This window comes from Centropristis striata, chromosome 6, assembly GCF_030273125.1.
Source record: "Centropristis striata isolate RG_2023a ecotype Rhode Island chromosome 6, C.striata_1.0, whole genome shotgun sequence".
Lineage (NCBI taxonomy): Eukaryota > Metazoa > Chordata > Actinopteri > Perciformes > Serranidae > Centropristis > Centropristis striata.
In genome coordinates, this window is record NC_081522.1 from 41212174 (window position 1) to 41224480 (window position 12307).

The window sequence follows — 12307 nt, forward strand, 5'->3', positions numbered from 1 at the left end:
CTCGTCCTGCCTTTGAGGGGACCCGGCCTCGGGGTTTTAGCCCAATTTAAGGGTCTTCTTCGGGGAAGGCCCCCTTCGGGACCCCCTCGCCCCCTACCCCCAAGGTCGGCTACCCCCCCCCCACCCAGCCACCCCCCCCAGCCCCCCGGGCCGGAGGAGACGGGTCTTTGTACCAGGATCTGGTGTCCAGGGGGACATCCAGACTCCAAAACATCTTCAATCAGTCTGATCGGCCAATCACAGATTGAGGGATCAGACGTTGATTAGAGCGGCTCTCCTCCTGCCCAAAAGATCCTGTTGGTGGTGAGGAGGAGGAGGAGGAGGAGGAGGAGAGGAGCTCATGAATATTTTAGGGGTGGAGACTTTGAACCCACCAACCCAACTAGGTCATGATGGGTGCACTCCAACGATGTTTGTTGGCTGTTTTTGGATGTTTGTGTTGCATCTTCAGGAGCAAAACATCCAAAATCTGGCAAAATATCTCCGCTGTACTTCTCCTTTAGTCCCAGGCTGATGTTTTTAAAAAGTCATTATGCTGGTAAACACTGAGAACCTCATAAATATAGATGATACAACAGCCTTTACTAATAAATTGTTTATTAAGATATAATTTAACTTGTCTGCTCAAACATCCTGATAACGTCCCAAAACAAGTTGGTGCTTGAAAAGAGATTTTTAAGTGAACTTTGAGATGATTTAAAGGCGTTTAAAAGCCTTTGGAGTCCACAAAAACACACACACACACACACACATTACTTCTACATGATGTCATTATGGCAGAATAACGAATAAACTTCAAGCCCTGACATCGAGTTCCCTCTAAAGTTCTGGCTTCCGACTAATTGACCAAAAAAAAAGACACTAAATGACCAAAATAGACATAAAATCACCATAAAAGACACAAAATGACCAAAGAAGACACAAATTATCAAAAGAGTTGTATAATGACCAATAAAAAGACAGAAAATGACCAAAAAATACACAAAATTACCAAAAAAAGACACAAAATTACCAAAAAAGACACAAAATGACAAAAAAAGACACAAAATTACCAAAAAGACACAAATTTACCAAAAAAGACACAAATTGACCAAAAAAAGATACAAAATAACCCAAAAAAGACACAAAATGACCCAAAACGATGTATAATGACCAATAAAAATACACAAATTAACCAGTTTTTCTTTGATGATGATCGGCCAAGTAAAGCAGATGATAAAGTCAAATATATGTAGTATGAAATATAGAACTAGATCTTCATTTTATATCTATATATATTCACATCTGCAACATTTAAAAATCTTACTGAGCATGATTATGTTTTGTAAGTAAAAAAACATATTTTTCAAACTCCAGTTTTCTATTTTGGGTTTTTTTTTCCTGAATCCTGGATTCAAAATGTAGATCCAGTCAGTCAAAGTGAAATAATATCCATCAGGTGCTGAAAATAGTGATACAAACATGCACAATAGCACAGAAAACACTTTTAAAGTGTCATAATGAATTAAAAACCTGATAAAAGAGCCTGAGACTCCTGAGGGTGAAGGTGCTGCAGGGAGAGCCCCGTGTGCTTCCCAACCAGCTTTATATTTTCCAACTTTATAAGAACAAAACCAAAGCAATGCAGTAATTTGGTTTATAGCTGCATGGCTGCTAATAAAAAGCTCATTTGGAAAGTCTCAAAGTAATTGTTTCCGGTTGGAGGAGAGCAGCTCGCTGTTTGTTGTCCCGGTGTTACTGGTTCCCTGACAACAGCAGCTCAGACTCCTTCTCTTAGCTTTAAATACTGCAGCGTTTCTGTAGGGCCGAGGAGGATTTGTGTGTTTTTTCTGCAGCACTCAAAGGCTTTGCTCTGTCTGAAACAATCCATGGATGGAAGCTGCTGAAGCTGAGCTGTGACTCAGCCTCTCCACCTCTTTACCTTGGACTTCTCTCTTGTTTTCTCTTCGCAGAATAAATTTGTTACTCAAATTCTCTGCTGAGAACTTTGAAGCTGCGTCCAAAGGCCTTTTTTGTTTTATGACATTGTACTAACGGGGTACAGTCGGTTCTTCTGCAGCTCACAGGGACTAAAAACTAAAAACAGTCACTATAAAGTACTGGACTCAAGTACAATATCAGGTACTTGTACTTCCATTTGATGTAACTTTATACTTTTACTCCACTACATTTATCTGACAGCTTTAGTTACTTTACAGGTCGAGATGTAACATGAAATATATGATCTATTTAAAGTGATTAGACTTTTTAAAATTAAATCTTATGTAGTATATTATAGTATATTAAGTAGTTAAAACGAGACCTGAAGTTAAAACGCTGCTACATTAAAACACCAATACAAAAATCTAACTAGAAAATGTCCTCTGGGTAAATTCTGAAAGGGCCACGGGGGCTACTGCCGGTGTGTGTACACTATGATGAGATTCTTCAGAGATTTATAACAATTAATACTAGTAATGTTATGATACTATATAATATACAAGGAGCACACCTACAACAAGCATTCCTTTACAAGTATTTATTTATACAGCAACCTATGACCTTTGACCTCAAAATGTGTGTGTGTGTATCTGTAACTGTAATCACATCAAAGGATCAAAGCTTTGGGGTCGTCCAATCAGAGCAGAGCAATCAATAGAATTAACTGCCGCTGTAGAATGTTCTGGCACAGTGACAGCAGCCAGAGGTGGACAGACTGGAATTTCTGGCCTCGAACAGAAAGCATTTTTGGCAAAACCATAATACCTATCATTGATCCGACTTCACTTTGAGCGTCCTGAGTTCTTCCTGAACGTCTACATATGTTTTTTGTGAAGAAAAATGAAGAATTAGCTTTGTAAGAGCGATCTGTTGAATAAGCTTTTCTACAGAAATCTTCCTGCGTTTTTAATATGGGAGCCAATGAGGCTGTTGGTGGTGTTGGTGGATCATCTGTGCGTCCTACGCCCAAACTATAACTCTGACAGCTTTACCAGAGGATTGTGAGGGAGAAGACTAATTTTCCTACGTTTCTATGTATAAATTATTTCTGTAGAGTGGAATTTGCGGCCTGGAGCGCAGTTTTCAAATTTATTTTTTGACAGTTTTTTCTCTCCCTCTACACTCTGGTGATGACATCACACACTGTGACACGAACATTCCGTGCAATACACACCCATTATAATCTCAGAATTTCTCCAAAAATGATCATGGTCATTGAACAGGGATTGATAAAAAACTATATGACCTATCGAAACATGGATTAATACACCGATACACAAGACTTGTGTCTACTGTTTAAAGTTTAAATGGAGTCTCTAGGTGAAATTATGCCGGAGAAGTAGACGTTTAAAAATCTACAATTATTGTTCTTTTTCACAAATTTTTTGTCGGCCGTCCCATTCATTTCAATGCAAAATTTTGGGCAGTTTTTCATGACTTACATTGAGAAAAATTCGTATTCTGTAGAGAAAAGTAATAGCACACCGATCCCGATCAAACCGCACGTTTTGATATATAATTTGTCCTGCAACTCTTCAAGTAAGAAGTATAAGTATAAGAAGAAATCCACTGTATAACAGTAGTGCAGCACTGACCAGGAAATACGGGAAATACTTTAGTACTTTTACTTCAGTAAGGTTTGAATGCAGGACTTTTACTGTAGTGGAGTCATTTCAGTGTGTGGTATTAGTACTTTTACTGCAGTAAAGGGTCTGAATACTTCTCCCAGTGTAATATGGAGTGTTGAGCTATTTATTGCCAGCGCTGATTCGACTTTATTTCACTTTCTGTTTGTGTATTTTCGTCCCGCAGCGTTTCATTTCTAGCTCAGACGACAGCAGAGAGTTTCCCTCCGAGCTGAAAGTGATCCTCTGTGTGTGTGTGTGTGTGTGTGTGTGTGTGTGTGTGTGTGTCCTGGCTCTGCTGGCCTTGGCCATGTTAATGTCATTATAGCTGGTGTACAGACGAGAGGCCTGGCCAGTTAGTGGCATTGTTGAGTATCACCTTACGCTTACGTTGCTTCCAGCTGGCTGCGGCTGCCAGACGCACTGAAATAGCCACCGTGTGTGTGTGTGTGTGTGTGTGTGTGTGTGTAAAAGCTTGTGCACTTCTCTTCTTTCTTTTTTTTTTCATCTAAACAGCCGCAAAACACTCCCTAAAGCCACTTAAAGGAAAACACAAGTTTCTGAGATGTTGGCCCAGTGCAGCTGACATGTTCTGGAGAAAAACAGCACAAAGCCTCCTAGAGACTCATTTAAATAAAGGATAGAGTAGAATAGAATAGAGTAGAATAGAAATACTTTATTAATCCCTGTGTTGGTCACAGCAGCTCCCAAACGACAAATCAGACAGAAAATGTGAAGAGAAGATGAAACATTTGAACACTATACAAAAGGTAACATCAAAAGAAAATAAACTTTAACCCTTTATCAGGAGAAGAACTTTATTTGGTAACTTCAGTATTGACCAATCAGTATGATAATAATATAGTAATATTAACTTTATTGACCTGGACCTCCTATGGAAAAATAAAAAAAATAGAAAAAAAAATCTGCAAGAAACAGTCGAACAAACACAGTTATTCTTCAGTGACTTGTAACTTGACTATGACGGCATATTAGGGCCAAGTATTAATAAAATATTATTATAAAAATACAAACCGGGGCAGGGGCGGGGTAATATTTCAAGAAAAAAGTTGCAAATTTACTAGATTAAAGTGGCAAATCTACAAGAAAAAAGTCGCAGATTTAAGAGATTTTTCTCGTAAATCTGTTAATTTTTTCACAGATTCACCACTTTAAATCTCATAAATCTGCGACTTTTTTCTCGTAGATTTGTCACTTTAATCTCATAAACTTTTTCCTCAAAATATGACCCCCCTCCCCCGGTCTGTATGTTTTTTTTAACACATTCTGTCTGTATGTAATATCTCCAATATTCTCTAGGGTTGAAATTTGGAATTTGCAAGTATTTCAATGGGTGTTTGAAGGTTAACATTATACACTTTAACACTGAACACTATATACACGGGGTATGGGCTTAAATCAGGGGTGTCAAACTCTGGCCCGCGGGCCAAATTTGGCCCGCAGTGTAATTTTATTTGCCCCTCGAGGCAATACCAAATTATTATATTATTATTATTGTACTATAAAAGCTGACCTGCCGGTATTATACGGCGCATTTACCGCTAATACTAGATTTATTATTGTTATTTTATTTTTAAATTTATTAACCTGTTGAAAAAGTTTATTTTGATATTTAAATCAGAAGGATGCAAATAGAAAAGAGGCATCCGATTTTTATTTAATTTTTATTTAATAAATGAATGACATTGATGTGTTTTTTATTTGAAATTAGATTTTGCATGTCTGCACTATTTAGTTATATATTGTATGTTTATAAGCGTTGCTGGTTCCATATTTAATGTTAAAGCAAAACATGTTTGGTATATATTAAAAGGTTTATTTGTTCAATGTTGGCCCGCGATTTTATTCAAGTTTTAAATTTTGGCCCATTGTGTATTTGAGTTTGACACCCCTGGGTTAAATAAAACCAGTGACAGCAAAATAAAAACCAAGTAACCTTAAACTGAAAAACCAAGTAACTGTTAAATAAATAAAAAAGAAAGAAAGAAAATCAGTGTGAGCAATAATATGAATCTAAAACCTTGTAAGAACAGAGCAGAGACTCTGACTGGATAAAGTTCATTATGCATGAGAGGGAATTGTTCTCATTTATTGCACAAACCAGATGGATGTGTGATATATATATATATATATTTAGAGATGGATGTGTGATGTTTAGAGGAGGAGCTGCAGACTGACAGACTTCCTGTCTGTCTCTCTGAAGGTCTGAAGGTAAAACATGGAGAAGTTAAAGTGAAACAGTGGAGCTTTGTTAGTGAACATGAAATATGATATTAAATAACAGAGCTGCTGAACCCTGAGGGACGCCTCTTCCTGTTTCCATACCAGGTGATGGCAGACTCAGAGCAGGACCTGGTCTCAGTCTGGACCTGGTCTCAGTCTGGACCTGGTCTCCAGTCTGGACCTGGTCTCAGTCTGGACCTGGTCTCAGTCTGGACCTGGTCTTCAGTCTGGACCTGGTCTCCAGTCTGGACCTGGTCTCAGTCTGGTCCTGGACCTGGTCTCAGTCTGGACATGGTCTTCAGTCTGGACCTGGTCTCAGTCTGGACCTGGTCTTCAGTCTGGACCTGGTCTCCAGTCCGGACCTGGTCTCAGTCTGGTCCTGGACCTGGTCTCAGTCTGGACCTGGTCTCAGTCTGGACCTGGTCTTCAGTCTGGACCTGGTCTCCAGTCCGGACCTGGTCTCAGTCTGGACCTGGTCTCCAGTCTGGACCTGGTCTCCAGTCTGGACCTGGTCTCAGTCTGGACCTGGTCTCAGTCTGGACCTGGTCTCAGTCTGGATCTGGTCTCCAGTCTGGACCTGGTCTCAGTCTGGACCTGGTCTCCAGTCTGGACCTGGTCTCCAGTCTGGACCTGGTCTTTAGTCTGGATCTGGTCTTGATGATGTTTCTGTGTCTGTGTTCACATTATTTAACAGTTTAGTCTTCTGAAGTTTTCAGCAGCTGGATCAAAGTTTGGACTCCAGAAATTTGAAGTTTTTGTAAGAAATTAGACAAAAAAAAAAAATCACAAGATGAAAACAGAAAAATGCACAAAATGTCCAAAAACATGAAGGTTGAAACTAGAACTTCTCTTCGATACAGAATTCAGAGTGAACAGAAGTTATATTATCTTATATATATATTTTTCTTTTTTCTCATTTTGAATAATTTCTCGTGACTTCGACTTTTTTTCTCATTTTGACCTTTTTTGACATGATTTCAACTTTTTTATTTTCATTTTGACATTTTTCTAGTTATTTTGACTTTGACCAAACATTCAGCCACCTGACAGAACTATATATATCAGTTTAAATGTGCCTATATTCATATTTTACTGCTTAATATCTCCGTCAGACAGCATCTTAGAGCTGCAGCAGTTATCTCTGCTCCTTCAGAGCCTCCAGACCTCATATAAAACAGTGATGTTAGCTCCTGTTGGTCTCAGCTCTCAGCACCTCGTTGTGTTATTGAGTCTCAATATTCCAAACTCAGCTCAACGTTTAATGCTTCTCACTCAGTCTGAGTGGATGTTTTTACTTCAGAACCAGGACCAGAACACCTTTAAAGTCTTTACCTTCCATGTAGAGGACAGAACCAGAACATTCCTCTCACTGATTAACCTCTGCACCGTTGTGAGGTTGAGCAGATCTCTAACTCTTTGGTTTTTAATGTAACGAGGCCCATTATGGAGAAATGTCTTCAGTCTGCAGCCTGTTGAAGGAGGAAACGCTGCTAGAGACGTTTGTGTTGGCGCTGATCAGACTTTGGTCTCTGAGGAAGAGTCTGTTCAACCCACAGCTCACAGTCAGAGGCCTGATTAATGAATGATCAGCATTCAGACTATTTTATGTCTGTTGTTGGTCATTTTGTGTCTTTTGTTTAGACATTTTGTGACTTTTTTTAGTCATTTTGTGTCTTTTTTAGTCATTTTGTGTCTTTTTTTGTCATTTTGTGTCTTTTTTTAGTCATTTTGTGTCTTTTCTTAGTCATTTTGTGTCTTTTTTGTCATTTTGTGTCTTTTTTTAGTCATTTTGTGTCTTTTTGTGTCTTTTTTTGGTAATTTTGTGTCTTTTTGTGTCATTTTGTGTCTTTTTTTTTGTCATTTTGTGTTTTTTTTAATCACTTTGTGTCTTTCTTTTAGTAATTTTGTGTCTTTTTTGTCTTTTTTTGGTCATCTTGTCTCTTTTTTAGTCATTTTGTGTCTTTTTTTGGTCATTTTGTGTCTTTTTTAGTGCTTCAGTCCAACATAAAATGTGATTTTGAATCTTTTTTTACTTTCAGAACACTATCATGCTCAGTGAATGATAAACTTTATAATAATGTTCACTACAAAGCAGATCTGGCACCTGTGAACACACTGTAGAGTGTCTGCTGCAGGGTGGAGGTCTACTGGTGGTGGTGTTCAGGGCTATGAATAGGAGGAATGGTGAGGAGGAGGAGGAGGAGCAGGAGGAGGAGGAGTCAGTGAGTGACAGCTCTATCGGGAGCAGTCTGAAGGAGAGGAGCAGTAAACGGTTGTGGGTCAGCTGGAGGCGGGTCATCCTGTAACCGTGGTAATGAGCTCCGTACGGCGTGGAGCAGCAGAGAAAAAGGAAACATGATGTTTGGAGCGTTTCTACGGCAACCAGAGAGACGAAACGCCAAGACGAGGAGCGGCGGGGCGGAACAAAGAGAGTCAGGAGGCTCTTAAATATACGTTCAGCAGCAATATGAAATATGAAGCTGCTCAAACTGACAGAAACAGTCTGTTAATCATCTGTTGTTTCATCTACTTTAATGTAACTTTATTTATATATTAACAGGCTGAGGGAAACAGTTTAAAGTGCTGTTTGTATGTGAATTATTCACATTTTTAGAGATTTATAGTCTTTCAAATGCACAAAAACTGTCCATGTAAATAGACACATGTATTGTTTTATTTTTTTTACATTATACATTATACAATATGTTTTATAAGTTAGAACTCAATTCTTTATTGAGCATGATAGTGTTTTGAAAGTAAAAAAAAGATTCAAAATCACATTTTATGTTGAACTAAAGGACTAAAAAAAGACACAAAATGAGCAGAAAAAGACACAAAATGACAAAAAAGACACAAAAAGACACGTAATGACAAAAAAAGATACAAAACGACCAAAAAGACAGAAAATGACTAAAAAAAGACACAAAATGACAAAAAGAAGACACAAAAAGACACAAAATGACTAAAAAAAGACACAAAATGACTAAAAAAAGACACAAAACGACCAAAAAGACATGAAAAGGCTTCATAAATGGTAAAGAGCCTATAAGACTCCGTAGAGTTAAAACCAGTCGGTGTTAAAGAGGTTTTGAACGTCTGAGTCTCTGAAAAGCTCAGAGACAGTAAAAACCCTCATGTACTTGATATCATATTTCCATTTAACACCATTATTAATATTATTATTATTATTATCATACGCAGGTCGGAGGAAGAGAAGCTCTTGACTTCAAAGCAGACAAGGTGATGAACCAAGGAAATTAATTAATCATAATAAAGGACGTGAGCAGAGGTGAATTAAAGACAGACTGACGACTCATTAAAAATAAAACGTTAATAATATTCACCAGCACTTATATAGTGTATGATAGTGTGTTTTATTTAGATTGGATCAGACTTACTATGCATTTATTTTTTCAGCTTTTAAGCTTTTTGAACTGTCCTCATGTCACATGTATGATATTATTTCTTCAGCACGAACTTTAAGTCGGAGATCCACAGAGATCCTAGAAAATCATCATTATCTTTCCAAATACTATTTAACTCTATTTTGTCCATTTTTGAATCCTTTTCATGTCTTTTCGTGTCTTAGTGAGTCATTCTTTGTCTTTCTTGGTCATTTTGTGTCTTTTTTAAAATCATTTTGTTCCTTTTTTGGTCATTTTGTGTCTTATTTTAGTCATTCTGTGTCTTTTCGTGTCTTCGTAAGTCATTCTTTGTTCTTTGGGCATTCTGTCTTCTCATTTTGTGTATTTTTTTAAGTCATTTTCTGTCTATTTGTGTGTTTTTTTTATTTGGGGTCTTTTTTTAGTCTTTTTTTAGTCATTTCTGTCTTTTGGTCATTTTCTGTCTTTTTTTATAATTTGGGGTCTTTTTTTTAGTCATTTTCTGTCTTTTTTTGGTCATTTTGTGTCTTTTTTTTGTCATTTTGTGTCATTTTGTGTCTTTTTTGGTCATTTTCTGTCTTTTTTGGTCCTTTAGTCCAATATAAAATGTGATTTTGAATCTTTTTTTTAACTTTCAAAACACTATCATGCTCAATAAAGAATGTTAAATGTGTCAAATGTGACCAAAGGTGTCAAATCTACCATATAAGAGGGTTCCATCCAGTTCTATCATTTGATACTAAATCTATTTGAGCTTGTCTCCAGTTTTACTTGGTATATCATCATCAAACTGAAACTGGCCTCATGGAGTTTACAGCCAGAACTTTAGAGGTAAATGTACAGTAGGGCTCCACGCTGCTTTGTTTTCTACACAGCAAAAAAAGAAAAGTTGGGTGAACTCAAAATTTCAATAAAAATTTAAGTTGGACAATTAAACTAAATATTTTAAGTTTGAATTCCGATGTTTGTCAACTCAACTATAAGTTTTACTAACTTATAACTTTACATAATAAGTTATAATAACTTTTAATCCTTACTTCTGCTAACTTCTGCAATGTGCTGAATTGGCACGATTGTAACGCCGCTATGAAATGTCAGCTAATGTTGCGACCACAATTTTGAGTTAGCATTGATACGCTAATGGCTAATCTTGTAGCTGTAACAAGCAGAGATGCTAGCATCAGTTAGCCGCTAGCATCAGTTAGCCACTAGCACCAGTTAGCCGCTAGCTTTCGCTAATGAATTTCACCGCTTTCCCGCATTCCCCAACAAAGAAATAAGAGTTATCAGAACTATTGTCCCTTGTTGTGAACCCCAACTTAAAGATATCAGTAACAACAACTCACCAACTTGTTTTTGAGCAGACAACTGGCTTCCTTTGTTGTGCTAACTTACATTATTGCCCTAAATGTCAATAATTTATATTTCCAAGTTTTACCAACTTAAATCACTGTTTTAGGCCAAAAAATACAAGTTGGCCTTTTTTCAATGTAGTCTGGATGGAGTCAACAAGTCTGGATTATTTGGAGCTTTTGGAGACTACAGAGGGTTAAAACCAGAGAATCCGTCTTGATGGAGACAAAAGCATTTAGAGGAGGAACAATAGATCTGGAGGCTGATGAAGGAGCAGGAGGAGCAGGAGGAGGAGGAGGAGCAGGAGGAGGAGCAGCAGTGTGTGATGCCTCTCCAGGAGGCAGAGCTCCAGCATCAGAGCAGCCAAACCTATTTCCATCCTGACTAAACAAAGAGGAGACAGCTCCTTATTGTAGAGCAGCAGGAGGAGACCAACACAGGGAGGACCTCAGACTGACCCAGGTCTGCTGTTAGTCTGGATCCTGGATCAGGGTCCTCTACTGATGCTGTCCTGGTCCATTCTCCTAGACTCTAACTCTACTCTGCTTTAGTTTCCATTTCACCTTCTGCTGTCCATGTTTATGAGTTATGCTCAGCAGCGCATGAGACGGAGCTGAAAAAGATCTTTTTCTTCTGACAAGAAGAGTTTCTCACTGATCAACTATTGTTCCTCACTACAGGATTAACCCTCTGTAGTCTCCAAAAGCTCCAAATAATCCAGACTTCTTCATGACATCAGATGGAACACTCTTATATGTTAGATTTATACCTTTGTTCACATTTGCAACATTTAAAATTCTTTATTGAGCATGATAGTGTTTTGAAATTTAAAAAAGACACAAAAAGATTTTTAAAAAAGACACAAATTGGCCTAAAAAAGAGACAAAATGACCTCTGTCACTTTAATGTTCCGTAACAGGTGGACTGTAATTTCTGGCCTCGAACAGAAAGCATTTTTGTCAAAACCATAATACCTATCATTGATCCGACTTCACTTTGAGCGTCCTGAGTTCTTCCTGAACGTCTACATATGTTTTTTTTAAGAAAAATGAAAAAATAGCTTGTTAGAGCGATCTAAAAAAACTGTTACATCTCCCTTTTTCAGAAATCTTCCTGCGTTTTTAATATGGTCCCTACAGATATTACTGTATGGGACCAGTGCTGGGGGAGATTGCCCCGAGGCCCTAATAATAATAATAATAATAATAATAATAATAATAGTCTGAGTGGGTCCATTCTGCATAACGAGTAGTTTTACTTTTGATACTTTAAGTACATTTTGATGCTGATACTTTTGTACTTTTACTGCAGTAAGTTTTGAATGCAGGACTTTTACTGTAGTGGAGTCATTTCACAGTGTGTATTAGTACTTTTTACTGTAGTGGAGTCATTGCACAGTGTGTATTAGTACTTTTACTGTAGTGGAGTCATTTCACAGTGTGTATTAGTACTTTTACTGTAGTGGAGTCATTGCACAGTGTGTATTAGTACTTTTACTGTAGTGGAGTCATTGCACAGCGTGTATTAGTACTTTTACTGTAGTGGAGTCATTTCACAGTGTGTATTAGTACTTTTACTGTAGTGGAGTCATTTCACAGTGTGTATTAGTACTTTTACTGTAGTGGAGTCATTGCACAGTGTGTATTAGTACTTTTACTGTAGTGGAGTCATTTCACAGTGTGTATTAGTACTTTTACTGTAGTGGAGTCATTTCACAGTGTG

The 12307-nt window shown here is 37.7% G+C and overlaps 1 protein-coding gene across 1 annotated transcript in view; it reads left to right on the forward strand.

Moving 5' to 3' along the window:
- The window catches only part of LOC131973745 (transcription factor SOX-6-like), a 215551-nt gene that overhangs the window by 183665 nt on the left and 19579 nt on the right, over nt 1–12307 (forward strand). Inside the window, exons 13-14 of the mRNA XM_059335806.1 lie at nt 5955–6471; nt 7945–8128. Of these exons, the coding sequence (XP_059191789.1) occupies nt 5955–6471; nt 7945–8128 (701 nt within the window). The remainder of the gene's footprint in view (nt 1–5954; nt 6472–7944; nt 8129–12307) is intronic.